General features: G+C 39.1%; 1 protein-coding gene across 1 annotated transcript in view; it reads left to right on the top strand.

The window, feature by feature from the left end:
- The first annotated feature begins 2,726 nt into the window (after positions 1 to 2,726).
- The window catches only part of TMEM135 (transmembrane protein 135), a 360,541-nt gene continuing 343,269 nt past the window's right edge, over positions 2,727 to 19,998 (top strand). Inside the window, exon 1 of the mRNA XM_077113327.1 lies at positions 2,727 to 3,082. Within this exon, the coding sequence (XP_076969442.1) occupies positions 2,942 to 3,082 (141 nt within the window). The 5' untranslated portion in view covers positions 2,727 to 2,941. The remainder of the gene's footprint in view (positions 3,083 to 19,998) is intronic.

The raw sequence follows: 19,998 nt of genomic DNA, 5'->3' as shown, positions 1-19,998 counted from the left end.
TAAACAACCCTGCAAATGTTTAACATTACCCTTAAGCTTAATAATGGCATGATGAGAAGCATTTTTTCTTCCTTAAAAAAACAGCCTTTTGTATCTTATAATACCATACAAAGAAATTTATAAATGTAAACTATTGGAGTTTAAGCAAAGCTTCATTTTGCAAATTTTTTCATCCTAAAGCACAGATCACCTCCCCAGAAGATTTATCATCCTAAAGCATAGATCACGTCTCTGGAGAATTTGTCATTGCCTTTCTGTAGTCTCTATACCACCACCCAAAAATGTAGAAAATATAATTTTCATTCCTTTGAAATGAGAGTTTGTCTGAAATTGCTTCTTTGTCAACCAGTTCATTTGCATTGTCACTTCTGGCAACCCATGACAAATGATAACTGTTCTTCCCTTCTCAATTTTCTTTAAGCTTCAAGTTTCCATTTAACACTTAATTACAGGAAACTGCCTACTTTTAATTTTAATTCATTTATTTCTTTAGTTATTAGCATGTGCCAATTGCTGGGCCATACAGTAAACACAGTGTTTATTATGAAATATACAAACTATATGTGCTACTGCATTCAAAAGCAACTGATAATTAACAACCATATAAGTTGGTTATTAAAATGCTATTCTTTCAGTATTGTACATCCTAACATGACAGTTTGTTCCTTCTATTTGGCATTTTACTGTGTTTTAAATATATGTTAGTGATTTGTGGTTGATGTGTTATGTACTTATTTTTTTCCCACTTAAAAATGGACTTCCTTAGGCAGACCACGGTGGCTCAGCAGGCAGTTTTCACCTCCCATGCCAGAGACCTGGGATCAATTCCTGATGCCTGCCCATGCAAGAAAAAAAAAAAGATTTCCATTTAGCATTTTCATGCAGATGACAGTTTCAGGAATGGATTAGCATTGCTTTTGCTATAATTTCTGTGGACAAGTTTATGCTACGTGTGTCTAATCCTCTCATTTTTTGAATTGGAGATTATTTTTTTAAATTATAGTATTCTTGTTCCTGCTCCACATCTGCATATTGGGTGTATAGAGGTGGGAGATAACTTGAATATGAAAGTTGCATTTGGTCCTGAGGAAGATACTAGATTTTGAGCAAGATGTAGTAACTGAATGGAACTCTAGGCTACCCCATCTGACAAGAGGATGAGTATGTTTATCTGTGGGAAGAAGGACAAGTTCAGATTTTTGGATGGCCAGAGGCATAGAATTATGGCAGCAACTGCCAATTCCCCATTGTATCTGTTTTTTCCCCCCCTTTTTCTCAATAATAAAATTCTAAATGTTAGACGGATGTTTGATCAACCAGTAAAATAGACTACATTTCTCAGCCTCTGTTGCAGCTAAGTATGATCATGTTACTAAGCTTGGACCCATGGGATACAAGGGAAAATGGCTTGTATGGCTCGTCTGAGAAGTTTCCTTAAAGGGAGAAGTATGTCCTCCTCCTTTTCCCTGATCTTTTTGGTTTGAGGTGAAGCAGGCATTTTGTAAGCTAACGTGGAAACCACAGGTCGCCTTTGGCACAGCAACCTGATAGGAGTCTGAGGTCTCTGATAGTTACGGAGCCACCATCATAACATATACTGCCTCTGTATACCTGAGAGTGATTTAGTTTTACCTTTTTACCACGGTTATTTTGGGCTTTTCATCTAACGAGCTCTTTTATCTCTTTCAAACAACTTACAACTGTTGTACATTATTTTATTTATTTTGCTTATTCTCTCTTCCTCCCAACTTGAATGCTAGTTTCCTGAAAATAAAAACCTTGTCTCTCTTGTTCACGTTTGTTATCTCCAGGGCTACAACAATGCCGAGAAACAGTACTGCTCATGAAATGTTTACATAATGAGTCTACCAGGAGTAGAATGGGATTCCTCTAAAGGTCGTAAACTCCAAGTTTAAGAAATCATATAATTTAGAATTCCAACGAACCGGGAAAGTTATGTAGGTGAGGAAACTGAGGAAATTATAGAGGGGTAATGTGACTCATGGGCACACAGGTCCCTTGCCCTTCTCATGCCAACTGCTGCGCCGGGATTGCAGGTTAACATCTGCACTATGCGTCCTAGCCAGGGGTGTATTCTAGTTCACCACTTTTGCCTCTGCAAAATATTGGTTTGCTATATTTGGTTTGCTGTAAACAGGGCTGGTCAGTGGCCTAGGGTTTGGATAGCGTGACCTTACTGCTCCTTCGTCATACAGGAAGTGCATGAACATGGCTAACAGATATGCCAAGCCTTTCCAGGAAAAACAGAGTTCAGAAAGACCAACAACTGGGATCAGCTGGTTGTAACCGGCAGGCAGTCTTAGCTATTACCTGATCCTCTAGGGAACGGAGCTTCCAGTTCTGAGGAGGACATTTGTCCCAGACTCTAAAGTGGCAACCCTCTTCGTTTCACCAGCTCCCTGGAAAGACATTTAATCCCTTTAGTCCCCTGCCCTCTGTCCTATTTGGCCGGGATTTGTGAAGACAGAGACTGGAGTAGAGTCTGATCGAGATCACCTAACATTGCGCAGCCGCCCTGGCTGCTTGAAGAGGCGGGCGCGTCCCCGAGTTGAGCTTCTCCGAGCGAAGGTTCTTAAAGGTTCTCTTAAAGCCTCGGTTCCCCGAGTCGCGCCGGGTTCTGAGGCGCGGGTACGCGCACAGCTCGTCCCCGGGGGAGGGCCGCTGGGGGAGCGCGCACGCTCCGCTTCTCCCCTCCTCCCCGGTGCGCGTCCCGCCCCCTAGAGCTGCGATACGCCGAGCGCCCAACATCCGAGGACTTTGATCCAGAGTAACCCTTCTCGCGTGACCTTTCCCCTCTATTTCTCACTCCCCACGGTGGGCTGGGAGAGCTGGCAGCAGTTGGGCGCTCGCTCCCCTTCCTACCTCCTCCGTCTGGAGACCTAACTCTCCCCCTCCCGGCCCCTCCGCTCGGCTCCTCGTCATGGCGGCTCTCAGCAAGTCCATCCCTCATAACTGCTACGAGATCGGCCACACTTGGCATCCTTCCTGCGGGATCTCTTTCTTGCAGATCACAGAGGGCGCCCTGGAGGAGTCCCTGAAGATCTATGCCCCCTTGTACTTGGTGAGACCCCTTCGGCCTCTCCCCCAGGGCGATTTAGTGTGGAGGATGGGCCGGGCGGTGCTGTCGCGCCTCCCGAGGGACCCTGGGGGATGCTTCTGATGTCGGTTTCTCATTTGGAGAGTTGGGAATGTTTTGGGCTGATGTTTTGGAGGGGTCGCAGGGGACTGGGACACCACATCCTACAAGGGAGACGGGGGAGGGGAATTAGAGGTTAAAGCGACATCCGAATGCCTGTTGCTGGGGAGATGAAGGACTCCCAACTTTAGGATTAAGTTTAGGACACTCCAAAATGTGAACTCAGGGACCTGCGTTATTTGTCCTCTCTCCTGTCTTGTGATGGAGAGGTGTTTGTAGATCAGCGATGAGAATGGCTTGCAACCTTTCCTTATCTAATTCTGATTTTTTGGTTGTTGCCAAAAAAGGGGCAAATTTGCCTAAGTCCTGTGGCCTCAGATCTGGTTGTATTTTGGGATGAGAGGCTTGTGACCTGAGTGTTTTTCAAGTGTCTCTGCAAGTTCAAGATTTTGGGTGTGAAAGAGTGGTTCCAGTCTTAGAGTCAGTGAAGGTGATTAAGCGGTCTGACTTTATATTACCTAAGTCCTTTCATTACACAATGTTATGTATAGGGCAGTCTAATTTTGGAGACTTTAATAGGGAATATTTGGAAATATGTGTCTCTGAGTGACTGAGAACTGTTAAAAAATTTGTTCTTAACTGCTTTCATCTTTTTCACTAACCTTGTATTACAGATTTATTACTTTGGCTACTGAAGTTCATTGCTCTTATTTTCTTGTTTTACAGAGTCTGTGTCCTAAGAAGGCAGAAATCATGTTTTTCTAGGCTTCCTAAAAGTTACATTCAGTATTCAATGGGTGATCAATTAATTCTTTTCACTAATAATAATTTGGATTTACACCCTAATATGCCTGAAAGTACATCATGGCTATATAGTAGGACTATTTGAAAAGTCTGGTTAATTATTACAGCGATAACTCAGGAGAACATTTTCTCTAAGGTTGCAGGTGCCAGTTTCATTTTTATCATATAGATGTTAATGAGTCTTAGAAATCACCTGGGGATTAAGTTAAACTAAGTCAGTAGGTGTGGGACCAAAGAATCTACATTTCTAACAAGCTCCCAAGCTATGACATAACTCTGTCTTATTATCCTGTGTCATACCCAAAACCCTGAAGTTTAGAGAGAGTAAGTGATTTATGAGATGGATTCATTGCTGAGATGAAAAAGATAAAGGATTCAGTTCTAGGTCATTTTGACTAAAATGCAGTCTGAAAATCAGGCTAAAAGAGCCATTGAGGCTTTTTTTGTGTGTACAGAGGGTTTACAAGTACGAAGTGGTGCTTTAAGATGATAAACCCGGTAGTACTGGGTAGACTAGGTTGGAGAGACTGTGTAAGAGATGTTGTAGTAGTTCTGCTATGTAGTGGAAAGAGTCAGACATGGCTCCTATGAAATCCTGGCTATGAAATTTACTAGTAGTGTGATGTTGGGAAAATGACGTCACTTCTTTGAGCCTTAGTTCCCTTGCTTTGCAGAAGATAATTATACCTACCTTTTGGTACTCCTGTGAGAATTTAAATGGGATAGTGGCATATTGGCATAGCAGTTGTCACATAGTAGGCCCTTAATAAATTGTTGTTATTGAAATGTATACATTAATTATGATGCTTGTCTCAGTCTCATGTTAGAACTCCTGTTAGGATGATTTGTATTCATAACTAGCACAGTACTTCAATAAATACTAAATAGTATCTGAATGAATAAATTATTAATGAATGAATTAATGGACAGTATGGGAATGAGGAGATATTCAGCAGATGTAAGGTAATGCCAGAGAGACTAGAAAGACAGTTGTTGAGGCAGGTTCACAGGAGAGGCATTTCACAGAAGAATGAACAGGATTTAGAGACTGATGGTATTGGGACAGCATGAGAATTTGCTAATGTTTCTAGGATTTCAAATCTGATCAATACATTTGTCATCATTGGAAGGAGAGAGGTTTTGAAGCTGGTCTGGGGAAAAATTTTTAATCAGGTGTTTTCTGGAGCCTTTAAGATGGGTCTTATTTATTTGCTTGACATTTGAACTATAAGCATATGTATGTACTAAACCGATTCCTTTTGTTCACATTACATTTACTCTCTTCTTTTTCCTTCACGCATTGCTTCACCTTGGTATCTACAACTGTTCTTAGCATTCACTTTCTAATGCTTAAACCATTTTAAAATGCCGTTATTCCTTTTGATTGTGAATCCTTGTGTGTTTACAGTTTGTAAAAAGCAATAATCCTCATTCATCAATTTTCTTGTAGTTTTTTTAAATTAAAAAAATTTTTTTATTTATGAAACATAACCACATACAAAGACAAACATTCTTACCATATGATCATTCCATTCTTGTTATTCTTATAGTTTTTTAAAGGAATCCTATATGTGTTCTAATATATGCTAATAGTGTATGCATGTACCAAAATGTATTTCAGGAAATTATATTTTATTTCTTGGATATGCTTATTTCCACATATTGACTATAAGCAGCACCTCCTGCCACACACATATACTGGAAGTAGTTGTTAAATTGTTTAAACCCTGGGCTACCACTAATTACCCTTGGTAACTTGTGTCATATTAGTAATTACACAATTTTCTATTTTGGGGGATGTATTCTTTTTTTTTTTTTACATGGGCAGGCACCAGGAATCGAACCCAGGTCTCAGGCATGGCAGGCGAGAGCTCTGCCACTGAGCTACCGTGGTCCACCCTGGGGGATGTATTCTGTGCTGTTCCAAGTCCTTAGGTGTTTTCCCTAAGAAAGAAAACTTGTTCCCTAATCTTTTATTTTTTTATTAAATATTTTTATTGATAAATCTTAACATATAGACATTCCATACATAGTGTACAATCAGTGGCTCAAGATATCATCGCATAGTTGTGTATTCATCACCATGATCATTTTAAAGAACATTTATATCACTCCAGAAAAATAAAAAGAAAAAAGAAAAAACTCATGTATCCCATACCTGTTACCCCTCGCTCTCTCTGACCACTAGTATTTCCATCTACCCAATTTATTTTACCCTTTGTTCCCTCCATTGTTTCTTTATTTTTTATCCATATTGTTTTACTCATTTGTCCATTCCCTGGATAAAAGAAGCATCAGACATAAGGTTTTCACAATCATATAGTCACATTGTAAAAACAGTCTTCTTCAAGAATCAAGGCTACTGGAACTCAGTTCAGTAGTAGTTTCAGATTCTTCCTTCTTGCCACTCCAATATATCATAAATTAAAAACAATATAATGCACAAGAATAACCTCCAGGATAACCTCTCTATTCTATTTGAAATATCTCAGCCAATGAGACTTTATATTGCCTCATTTCTCTCTTCCCCCTATGGTTATGAAGGCTTTCTCATTCCGATGATGCCAGGTCCTGGCTAATTCCCAGGAGTCCTGTCTAACCTTGCCAGAGTGATTTACACCCCTGGAAGTCATGTCCCAGTAGTGGGGAGGGCAGTGAGTTCACCTGCCAAGTTGGCTTAGAGAGTAGGCCATATTTTCTTGCATCTTTGTGTGCTCTGTGATTGGAGGCATTTAATTATCTTGATAAGTTATTTTGAAAGTTGATTTCCCTTGCTTGTCTAAGAGTTTGTAGTTACTTTGGTTTGAATTGAAGATCTCCTTTTTGTACTTGGTTTGTCAGTAATTCCCTGCCAAACTAAGACTGGGACCTCGTGCACAAGGTGCAGCTCTAATTGAAGATCTGATCAAAAGTAGGCAGACTGCATTTCCACATCTTCCAAACAGGTGGTGCTCTTGTGCTACTTCTTCCTCCCTGGCCTCTCCCTAAGTCAGCCAGCTGGGCCAGAATCCAACCAGTTGAAAATCTAGTCAAGGCTGCAGATCTTTGTGCACGGTGAAAGCTACCAGCCTCTGGGCTGGGGTTTTGGCAGGGTGCCATTGCCGGGGTGACTTACACCCCTGGGTATAAATGAGTATCACTCATTGCAGAAAATACTCCCCTTTGCAGCCCACGTGGTCATGATTTAAGTCCATGAAATGTCCTCACAGCAACAGACAGGCCAGTGCTTGCCCGACCAGACCACTTGGCACTATACACATCACCTTAAACCATACTTAATCTCTGAATAGAAAATGGTTAACAGATACGTTTTTTCCCTTGCCTAACAATACTCAGCTGTCCTGTGTACAACTGGAAATGCATTAAATTTCTCTAGAATAGGGTGCAAGTCCTTGGGTAATATTCACTCTTAAACTTGATATCCTACAACTTAAATACTATAACATGAACAAAACAGCTTATGTCATATGATAGGATAAAATAAAGAGGAAAACAGATATTTGATTTGTTTATAAATACATAGATACTAATTACAAAGCAAGGAAGAAATATACCATTACAGTCCTCATTTCTATAACTGATCATGTGGTCATGGTTCATATTTATCATTACCTTCTTCCAATACCCATTCCATGTTGCCTTTACACTTAGCAAGCACCTCAGCTGGCTGTGGTTCTTTGCCTGGTGGGGTGACCCAAACCTTCATTCCTAAAGTTTTAGAGTGATTGGTAGTCTTGTCTGGATTGGATTGTTGCAGTTTTCCATTGATTTTAATCACAGGGCATGGTAGTACTAGGAGAGTCCCTAGAGGAACTCCTATATTCCAGGAAAACTCTTCTTTACTTCCATTGTGTAGTTGCAGTCCTATTTCTGCCTGATAGTCAGGGTCAATCACCCCAGCCAATAAAGTAATCCCCTTCTTGGCTTGTTGCTCCAGGGGCATGAGTAGCTCAAAGTGGCCAGATGGCAGTCTTAGATTCCAGTTCAATGGAATCGGTGTTTCTCCTTTGGAAGCACCCCCCCCCCACCCCCACCCCACACACACTCTTCTGGAACTACAACCTGTAGACCAGCAGAGCTCAAGGTAAAGCAGGTAAACTTTTGCCCCAGGTCCTCTGACTGAGTTGTTTCATACTTGCTTTTGCTTTCCCTTTCTCAAGCTATTAGTGCCCAGAGGGCAATTTCTGGAATAGGGGTGAGCAGGAGATGAGTTTCCAAGATCAGTCTTTCCCAGCTGGAACATATCTAGGGACACACAAATTGAATGCTGGCCAGTTTCACACTGGCCCCAGGAAGGATTGAGGGAAGGATCAGCAAGGTTCCAGTTACTTCTTCTTCTTTTTTTTTTTTTTGATTAAGTGGATAGAAAGTTTATTAAGAACTTATAAGAACATGTGTGAGAGGACATGTAGGCACTCTTACAGAGAAAGAGGTGAGGGGCGAGAGCCCCTGGCACTGTGCAGATTTTTGTTCTTTTTGTAATTTTTAGTAACTATTTTTCTTCCTTTCCCTTTTCCAGGTTTTGCTGAGATGAGTCACACAGATGGGGTTGTTGGCCCTCAGGTGCTGTTTTTATCACTGTTCTTCTCCGAGATATCCTTCTTCTTGAGGCCTGACAACTTCTTAGAATTTGTCCTGTGGCTCTTTGAAGCTGTGTTTTGTTGGTTTACCACTTGCCCGTTATATGCAGTTTTGAGGAAAGATACTGAATTTGTCTCCTCTGTGACCTTTACCCTTGGTGGCTTGGAGCAATGGCTGCTCTCAGAGCTGGGCACCCAGTGATCTGAAGTAACTAATCAAAAACAGTGATGAGTGATTGGATCGCCACTCCTGGATCTTGGGGAACTGGATCTTTATATTCCACCCTACCCACCAGTAAGCTGTACCAAAGACTGAGGTTGATGTCCCCACTGCTTCCTGCTGTGATGCTGGGGTATGGGTGACAGTAGTCACTGCCTGGACGGTGCCATTCACCGGTATTTACCACGACCCTTCCTCCTGCTCTTCCCTAGAAAGTGCAGAGTGTTCTACTGGATCCCACAGTTTCAAAATAGTTGGTTTAGACAGTTCCTGCCTGTTTGACACTTGTTATGGTGGAGGGATTGATTCCTGGATCTTGCTGATCTGCCATCCTCCCCAAATTGAACCTAATGTTTCTTAAATGCTTCACTAAAGTGTCTATGTCATTTCCTCAGTTTTATATAGGTGTTGCTTCTCAAATGCCAATAGGTGTTTTGTCTATCTTCATCTATCTTGTGAGATGATATCCCCATGCAAATTTGTTTCTAATCACCTGGAATATATAAACTTCAGAGATGTAGGTGTAGTCAAATTTTACTTATATCCTTTAGTAATTTAATTTTATATGTTTGTTTAACAATCATATTACATAGTATATAGTACAGATACATTTGTAAATACTACTCTATTCCATTTTTATGAAATGCTTTTATTTCCAGACTCTTCATATGTCTCTGAGATATTAGTGTCTTTCTCACTTATTTAAGCATCTACATTCTAGAGTTTTCTTCATTCTGACTGAAGAGATGGCATTTTTTGACTCTGCTTTGATGTTGGTGATCTATTGATGGTGTTACCCCAACCACAAGTTCTAGCCATTTGCATAAGTTTAGGGAGAGTTGATTTTCCATTTGTCAGATAGGTACAGTTAGTGATCTTCCTCAAAGGAATAATTTGCTGTGTTGCTTTTAAAAGTGCTTGTTATAAGGACTTGTTTTCTTTGTTTCCCAACGTATTGTATTTTTGAGGTCAGACTTTAAGGAATTTACATCTCTAGGCATCCCATCTTAGTTTTTCTTTTTAAGCTTATGCTTTCAAATAACTTTGCTATCTTTATAAAGCTGATTGAAATAATTGTTTTGGTTCTGAATAAAGTATTGAGACTTTCTAAGGAAAGAATATAATTTGATCTCATTTTTTATGAGTTACGAATTTAGAGAAAAAATTGCCTCATATTTCGGTATAAACGATTTATAGGTGAGTAATTGTTTTTATTGACAATGACAAGCCACCTGAATTGAGAGACTGGAGTACACACTTATGTTCTGTAAATCTATCAGTATAAGCTATGGAAGTGGTTAAAGAAATGTGCTAAAACCTTGCTTGTAGATTACCATTTATTCAACACATATTTATTGAATACCCGTCAGATATTGTGCTAGGTACTAATTAGGGAAGGGGAGTTAATTGAAGTGACTACTAAACAAAGAGCTAAATAAAAGCTTTTGGAAGTCTTTCCAAAATGTGTTGATACAATTTTTTTATATTACTTTGTAGAGTATAGTTAATGCAATATTTTCACATTTCCAAGGACTTCCCTGGGCACGTAGTAATCCATAATACTGGTTGATGATTAAGAGTCTGTAATATTTTACATTCATTATTCTTTAATGATCATAGTATAATTCTGTATTAATGATTTGTTAGGATTTCTTTTGACTCTAGGTCAAACTTTTGCCGTTTTGATTAATCACTAATCTTAGCTTGCTTTCTCTGACTGATATTCTTTAGAAGAGAATTGTGGGGCCACGATGGCTCAGCAGGCAGAGTTCTCACCTGCCATGCTGGAGACCTGGGTTTGATTCCCGGTGCCTGCCCATGCAAAAAAAAAAAAAGAAAGAAAAAAGAGAGCAAAAGAGATTTGAGATTTGTTTATTTTTTTCTTCAAATGTTTAATTTGAGATTAGTTTGTTTCACCCTAGGATACTAGGGATACTTGGGATACTAGGGACATATTTATTGAATGAACCCAATTTATTAGCGAATCAAATTAGTATTGTAAATAGACATTATAAACTATATATGAGACTCTCTCCTCCTCGTAATTATCCTTGAGAAGAAGTGGTAATTGAAATGAATAATTGCAGACTTAAGCTAATTTTGCTTTCAGCAACATTGAAAAATGCTCAGCAAATTCAGTAAAATGAACCTTAAAGAATTTGTGTGAAAAAATTATTTGAAAAGTAAAGTCCAGATCAGGTATTGCCAGATTTGAGCTGGTTCCTTTTATGAGCATGCTGAATTGACACTGTTTTTAACTTATTGTTTATTGTGTATAGTCTTTGACACATTACATTTGCCAGGTTGTTTTGGTTTCTTGAGTCCAACTGAATCTTCGGAGTTTCTGGTCGAGGTTAATACAGTGTGATAGTTTCCGTAAAGGTTTCTGTATCTATTGGCAGTAATGGGTTGAGGCTTGTTCTGATCAGCCTTGGTTTTTAAACTTTGAGAAAGTACACGTGGGACCATTTTGGACAGATCTGCATAACAGAAACTCCCAAGCAGAGGGGACATTGAATTAATCAGGACCAATCTGAATTTCGTAGTTTCCTCATAGTTCTACTTAGAGCCCATGAAGTGTTACTTTAACTGTATTTACCTTGACTCTGCATTTTCTCTTTTGCTCTCTCTTCCTTGTCCTCATTTCATTCTTTAGACATTACAGATTGCCTACATTGTATAATAACTATAGCAGTGGGATGGTTGGGAGATAAGATGGACATGGAGGTTACATCCTGTCCTCCCCTGCTCCGGCTAAATTATTTCATCTCTGATAAATGCTACTAGGGCAAAGTACAGATTGTTTATTGGGCTGTATTACAAGACCTGTTCTAGTTAGAGTGGAAGGCTTGGAACAACTTTCCCCAAGAAATGATAGTGATTATATGAATATATGTTAAGTGAATCTGTATTAGGCTTATAATTTATGACATAAAACACAAATTTTAGCATGAGGAAATTGAGAGAAGTAAGAAGTAGTTACTTTATAGAAAGGGAAAGTATTTGACAATTTCTTAAATCCAATACCCTGGCCAAGAATTTGATTTCTTTTCCTTTGAATTTGACTGTTACATATACTTAAAGCCCAAGACAATAAGAAAACATTGCATCAGACCATATAAATTCCTGGATTAATAGATTCCCTCTGAGGTAGAAGCTCCCTTCTCATAAAACCTGTGTTTTAAATTATAATACTTAGACATTTTCAGTTACAAATATATTTGAAAAACTTTTTTGAACAGCCTCTATTTGTCATCACCCTTTGAAGAGAAATCGAGACTGCTTTAAATGAAATTATGAAATGAAGTCTGAGAAATTAAACCTCTAGATCCTTAACTTTTCTTTTCTGTGTTGTTTTCATCTTTTCCTATGGTGGTAGCTGTCTTTTCTAGTTCAGTTAGGTGGCCAGTGTTACTCTCATCAAAATGTAGTAATGGATTAGTTGAAATGTATTTTAAATCATTTGAGAATGGCTTTGTATTCTGCAAATGTTAAGACAATTTGTTCTTTAGTCAGGATAATCCTGGTATCTGTGATTTCTTCTTTTGCTCAAATTGTCCCAGTTTCCCTGCCTGAAACACTTAGTTCACTTGAGTTCTGTTTTTAAGAATTCAATTCAGTACACCTAGTATTCTTATTGGAGGGGCTGAGATCTAGATACACACTTTGTTTTTCATCTAAATCAAGTTCTTTATTTTAGAATTTTTCTTCTGTGCTTAAGGTATTTCATATTAAAACCCATGATATTTGTACTGAAGCATAGGATGGCAGACTGAATTAAATCAGTAAAAGTTGAAGTAACAGGTGTGTGTTTTAAAAACTGCCCCTACATAATAAAAAATATTGAATTATTTACTTAGTTTTACATTGTCATCTACAATGAGTGAATATTCCTATTTCTCCACATCATCTCTAACACTTGCAGTTTTCTGTTTTTTAATAGTGGCCATTCTAGTGCCACATGTGAAATTATATATTTGTAGTTTTGGTTTGCATTTTCCTAATTGCTAGTAATGTTGAGCATTTTTTCATGTGCTTTTTAGCCATTTGTATATCTTCTTTGGAGGAATGTCTATTCAAGTCTTTTGCCCATTTTTTTTTTATAACTTGGTTTTTTTATCTTTGTACTTGAATTGTAGGATTTCTTTATATATTCAGGGTATTAAACCCTTACTGGATATGTGGTTTCCACATATCATCTCCCATTCAGTAGGCTGTCTTTTCACTTTCATGAGTCTTTTGATATGCAAATGTTTTTAATTTTAAGGAGGTCTAATTTATCTATTTTTTCTTTCATTGTTTCTGCTTTGGGTGTAAAGTTTTGGGAAATCATTGATGAACATGAAATCTTGAAGATACTTCCCCGTTTTCTTCTTGGATTTTTATATTTAGGTCTTTGATCCATTTTGAGTTAATATTTGCATATGGTGTGAGATGGGGTCGCCTTTCATTATTTTGCATAAGGACATCCTATTCTCCTAGTACTTTTTTGCTCATGAGTCTATTCTTTTCCAAATAAGTGGACTTGGCAGCTTTGCCAAAAATCAGTTGGACATAGATGTGAGGGTCTATATCTTAACTCTCAATTAGATTCCTTTGGTCAGTATTATCTATCCTTGTGCCAGTATCATGCTCTTAACACTGTAGCTATGTAAAGGGTTTGAAGTCAGGGAGTGTGAGTCCTCCAACCTCATTTTCTTTTTCAAGATGTTTTGGCTATTCAGGGCCTTATACCCTTCCAAATATATTTGATAATTGGCTTTTTCATTTCTGCATAGTAGGCTGTTGGAATTTTGATTGGGATCATATTGAATCTCTAAATCATTTCTGTGTAAAATTGACACCTCAATGATACTTACTTTTCCAATCCATGAACATGGAATGCCATTTCATTTATTTAGGCCTTCTTTAATTTCTCTTAGCAATACTTTGTAGTTTTCTGTGTAATATTTGTCTTCTACATCTCTAGTTAAATTTATTCCCAGGAACTTGATTCTTTTAGTTGTGAAGCCATCTGGTTTTCTTTGTTGGGAGCATTTTCATTACTGATTCAAAATCTTTGTATGTAATTGGTCTGTTGAAGTCTTCTGTTTCTTCTAGATTCAGTGTATGTTGTTTGTGTGTTTCTAAGAATTTTTCCATTTCAGCTGTGTTGTCTAATTTGTTGACGTACAGATGTTCATAGTATCTTTTTATGATCTTTTTTTAGTTTTTTCTCTATTTTTTATGTTTGTTATTTCTTTTTTATTCTTTTCTTTTTTATTATTTATTTACTTATTTTAATGATCCTTTTTATTTCTATGGGGTCAGTAGTAAATGTCCCCCGTCTTATTTCTTATTTTATTTATTTGTATCTTCTCTCTTTTTTTCTGTCAGTCAATTCTGTTGATTCTTTTCAAAAAAACCAATGTTCGGTTTGGTTAATGCTCTATTTTTTTTTTTTTTTTTAATTTCCAATTTCATGTATTTCTGCTTTAATCTTTATTAATCTTTGTTTGCCTGCTTTGGGGGTAGTTTACTCTTTTATTTCTGGTTCTTCCAAATATGCAGTTAAGTCTTTGAGCTTAGCTTTTTCTTCTTCTCCTTTATTTTTGTAAGTGTTTAAAGTAATTGATTTCCCTGTCAGCACTACTTTTGCTTCATCCTGTAAATTTTTTCTTTTTTTTTTGGTACATGGTCTGGGACTTGAACCTGGATCTCCCACATGAAAGACAAGCACTCTACTGAATCACGCATGCACTCTCAAATGACCACCGTGCCCCTTCCATAAGTTTTTTATTTTTTACCTTTTTTTTTGTTAACCTTGACAAACATCCTTGACATACAGGCATTCTATACATGGTGTACAATCAGTGGCTTACAATATTGTCATATAGTTGTGTATTCATCACTCTGATCACTTTTTGGACATTTGCATCTCTCCAGCCAAAGAAAGAAAAAAGGAAAAAATTCACACATCAGACCCCATATCCCTCCCTCTCACTGACCACTAATATTTCCATCTTCTCAATTTAACTTTTGTTCCCCCTCTTATTTGTTGATTTCTTATCCATATTTTTTACTTATCTGTCCATACTGTAGATAAAAGGAACTTCAGATACGAGGTTTTTGCAGTCACATAGTCACATTGCAAAAGCTTTATCATTATGCAATCATCTTCAAGAAACGTGGTTACTGGAACACATCTCTACAGTGTCAGGTACTTCCCTCTAGCCACTCTAAGACACCATAAACTAAACAGAGAATATTTATACAACGTGTAAGAATAACTTCCAGGATAACCTCTTGACTTTGTTTGAAATCTCTCAGCCACTGACACTTTATTTTGTCTCATTTCTCTCTTCCCTTTTTGGGTCGAGAAGGTTTTCTCAATCCTTTGATGCCGAGTCCTAGCTCATCCTGGGATTTCTATCCCACATGTCAGGGAGGCTTACACCATGGAAGTCATGTCCCATGTAGAGAGGGGAAGGGCAGTGAGTTTGCTTGCTGTGCTGGTTGAGAGAGAGATAGACCACATCTGAGCAACAAAAGAGGTTCTCTGGGGGTGACTCAGGCCTAATTTAAGTAGGCTTAGCCTGTCCTTTGCAGGGATAGGTTTTATAGGGGCAAACCCCAAGACTGAGGGCCCAGCCTATTGATTTGGTTGCCCATTGATTTGGAAAATATCAGAAATTCTCTAAATAAGGATGTTGAATTTTTCCCCATTTCCCCCAAGGGGAATTTGCAAATACTTCTTTATTCACTGTTCAAATCACTCTGGAATTTATTGGGGCATCACACTAACCTAGACAAACCAACAAAATCTCATGCACTAATCAAGGTTCTGTGTACTAATGGTGTTTAGTTAAACAGTCCATATAAATTACTTTAGGAAATGCACTAATCAAAATGTAAATTTTGTACCAAATAAACAGCTCTTGCTTTAGTCTCACGCAGAAGTTGAAGTTTTAAAATGTGAATGACCATCTATTTTCAACAACCTGCAATATTGACTTTCCTTTGTTCTTCCTCATGCAAAAACATATTTTAATTTGTACATCTAGTCACTATCATTGTACACTCTAGGCATTCCTATAGTATACCATCTCAGTCTTTATAGTCTACCTTTCCTTCTGGTTTCATACGTGCCCCCAGCCCTTCTCCCTCTATCATTCTCGAATTTGGCTTCATTCATTGTACTTACATTATTGTGCTACAATCAAGTAGAATTGTGCTATCCATTTCTGAATATTTACAACCAGTCCTGTTGCACAGTCTGTATTCCTTCAGCATCAATTATCCAATCTCTACCCTATTTATATCTCCTAGTAACCTCTATTCTTAACTGAAATTCTCCAAGTTCACTCATTAATGTTAGTTCATATCAGTGAGACCATACAGGATTTGTCCTTTTGTTTCTGGCTAGTTTCATTACTCAGCATAATGCTTCAAGATCCATCCGTGTTGTTACATGCTTCATGACTTTATTCTGTTTTATAGCTATATAATATTCCATTGTATGTATATACCACAGCTTGTTTAGCCACTCATCCATTGATGGACATTTGGGCAGTTTCCATCTCTTGGCAATTGTAAATAATGGTGATATAAACCTTGGTGTGCAAATGTCCATTTGTGTCCTTGCCCTCATGTCCTTTGAATTGATACCTAGCAATAGGATTGCTGGATCATATGGCAATTCTATGCTCTGTTTCCTGAGCAATCACCAAACTGCTTTCCACAATGGTTTTACCATTTTACATTCCCAGCAACAGTGGATAAGTTTGCCTCTTTCTCCACATTCTCTCCAGCATTTACTGTTTTTTTGATAATGGCCATTCTGGTGGATGTGAGATGATATCTCATTGTGATTTTGATTTGCATTCCCAAAAGCCGGTGAAGTTGAGCATCTTTTCATGTGCCTCGTAGCTGTTTGTATTTCCTCTTCTGAGAAATGTCTGTTCATGTCTTTTGCTTGTTTTTAAATTGGGTTGTTTGTCTTTTTGTTGTTGAGTTTAAGAATTTCTTATATGTTCTGGATACTGAATCCTGTATTAGTTAGGGTTCTCTAGAGAAACAGAATCAACAGGAAATATTCATAAATATAAAATTTATAAAATTGTCTCACATAACCATGGGAATGTAGAGTCCAGAATCTGTAGGGCAGGCTGTGAAGCTGATAATTCCGATGGAGGGTCTGGATGAACTCCACAGGAGAGGCTTGCTGTCTGAAGCAGGATGAGAATGTGTCTCTTCTGAATCTTCCTTAAAAGGCTCCCAGTTATTAGATTAAGCATCACTCATTAAAGAAGACGCTCCCCTTGGCTGATTACAAATGGAATCAGCTGTGGATGTAGCCGATGTGATCATGATTTAATTCTATGAAATGTCCTCATAGCAAAAGACAGGCCAGCACTTGCCCAACCTGACAAACAGGTACCACCACCTGGCCAAGTTGGCCCATGAACCTGACCATGACAGTCCACCCTTTGTCAACTTGGCAGCTATACTCATCATCTTAAGCCATGCCTAATTTCTAAGTAGAAAACAATAAAAAACACATTTTTTTTTGTTTTTTACCTAACAATACTCAACTGTCCTGCGTATAACCTGAAACACATTAAATCTCTCCAGAATAGGGTGCAAGTCCTTGGGTAATATTCGTTCTTAAACTTGATATCTTACAACTTAAATAGTATAACATGAACAAAACAGCATTACAGCCCTCGTTTCTGTAACTAATCATGTGGTCATAGTTCATATTTATCACTACCTTCTTCCACTACCCATCCCATGTTCCCTTTACCCTCAGTAAGCACTTCAGCTGGCCATGGGTCTCTGCCTGGTGGGGTGACCAAAACCTTTGTTCCTGAAGTTTCAGAGCCATTGGTAGCCCTGCCTGGATTGGGTTGTTGCAGTTTTCCATTGATTTCAATCACAGGGCATGGTAGAGATGCCTTAGGGGATCTTCTGTATTCCAGGAAAACTCTTCTTTACTTCCATTGTGTAGTTGCAGTCCTATTTCCCCCTGATAGTCAGGGTCACTCACCCAGCCAGGAATGTAATCCCCTTCTTGGCTTACTGATCCAGGGGCATGAGTAGCCCAAAGAGACCAGGTAGCAGTCTTAGATTCCAGTTCAATGGAATCATCATTGTTTCTCCTGGTAGAAGCATTCCCCCTTTTGAAACTAAAACCTGTAGACCAGCAGAGCTCAGGGTCACAGAGACAGGAAGCAAAAATTTTCCTAGTTGATCACTAGGTATAATAGTGAGTGGTGCCACTCCCATTTCCACCCCTTGGTTCCTGGACCCATGGATCCTGTCTATGGGAGAAACAGTACCATACAGCGGATGCTGATTCAGAGCATACACAGCTGGAGAACATTACCTCAGCCCTTCAAGGTACTGTTACCTAGTTGGCACCTTAATTGAGTTTTCAAAAGGCCATTCCACTGCTTTATTAATCTAGCTGCTTCTGGATGATGGGGAACATGGTAAGACCAGAGAATTCCATGAGCATGTGTCATTTCTGCACTTCATTTGCTGTGAATTGTGTTCCCTGATCAGAAGCAATGCTGTGTGGAATACCATGATGATGGATAAGGCATTCTGTAAGCCCACGGATGGTAGTTTTGGCAGAAGCATTGCATGCAGGGAAAGCAAACCCATATCCAGAGTATGTGTTTATTCCAGTTAAAACAAATCACTGCCCCTTCCATGAAGGGAGTGGTCCAGTGTAATCAACCTGCCACCATGTAGCCAGCTGATCACCTGAGGAAATGGTGCCATATTGGGGGCTGAGTGTGGGTCTTTACTGCTGGCAGATTGGGCACTCAGCAGTGGCTGTAGCCAGGTCAGCCTTGGTGAGTCGAAGTCCATATTACTGAGCCTATACATAACCTCCATCCCTACCACCATGACCACTTTGCTCATGAGCCCAGTGGGCAATGACAGGAGGTGCTGGGGAAAGAGGCTGACTGGTATCCACAGAATGGGTCATCTTATTCACTTGGCTATTAAAACCTTCCTCTGCTGAAGTCACCCTCTGGTGTGCATTCACAAGGGATGCAAATCTCTTCATGTTTTTAGCTCGCTCAGAAAGGTCTATCCACATACCTCTTCCCCAGACCTCTTTGTCACCAGTTTTCCAATTAAGTTCTTTCCAAGTCCCTGACCATCCAGCCAAATTACTGACAACAGCCCATGAGTCAGTATACAAATGTACCTCTGTCCAGTTCTCCTTTCAAGCAAAATGAACAACTGGATGCACTGCTTGAAGTTCTGCCCATCTATTGTATTTCTAGGTACCCCAGGATTTGCTAGCCAACACCACAGATCTCTGCGAGTCAGATTATTTTGACTCCTGCTTTGAGTTTGCTGTTTATTGTAATAGCCATGTCCACCCTGTCTTTGACGATTTGCTACCACCTGGCTTCTGCCAATTCAGGATCTGGTCATCCCATTATGTTTTAGGATTCCAGCTCAGTGACAGCAGTTCCCACAGTAATATCTGACTTACAGAGAGGTGCAACTACAGAGCTCTTCAGGGCTGATGGCACTGTTCTCACTGTTCTGGTAAAAGCTGCATCCTCCAGGCATTCCTGGGGTATAAGAGCATGATAAATCCACTCTAACATCCCAATCTCTCTAAGCCTCTGGATCCCCTCATCTACATTATTCCAGGGCAGTTCTGGCATTTCAACCTCAGGTAATGTTGGCCACCTTTTGATCCATGTTCCAACCAACCATCCAAACAAACTGTTAATGCCTTTTCTAATCCCTTGAACTGTAACATTGAATGCAGAATCTCTGCTTAGTCAGCCCATATCAATAAATTCAGTCTGATCCAGCCTTATATTCCTCTCTCCATTATCCCACATTCTTAAAATCCATTGCCACACATATTCTCCTGATTTCTGTCTCTATAAATTTGAAAACTCACACAGTTCTTTTGGAGTATTATGTACCTCCTCATGTGTGATACTTTGTACCTCACCTTTAGGGGCCTGTTGGGACTTTAGTCTAGTTATAGGTCTGGAAGAAATGAGGGGTGGTGGGGATAAGCCATAAAAAGAATTAGAGGGATCTTCCAAGCCATTTGCTTCTGGGTATTCATTTGCAGTTTTGTTTGGTGAAAGACGATTAATCACTCTAGGGCTAATCCCTTCAGGTGGAGGTTGGGTGGCCAACTCCTCAAGGCAGACTGGAGGTTGGGCGGATATGTCCTCAGGGCAGACTATTACAAGGTTAGCTAGAGA

This window comes from Tamandua tetradactyla, chromosome 8, assembly GCF_023851605.1.
Source record: "Tamandua tetradactyla isolate mTamTet1 chromosome 8, mTamTet1.pri, whole genome shotgun sequence".
Lineage (NCBI taxonomy): Eukaryota > Metazoa > Chordata > Mammalia > Pilosa > Myrmecophagidae > Tamandua > Tamandua tetradactyla.
Note: the sequence above shows the minus strand (reverse complement) of the source record. Positions and strands in the feature narration are given on the sequence as shown.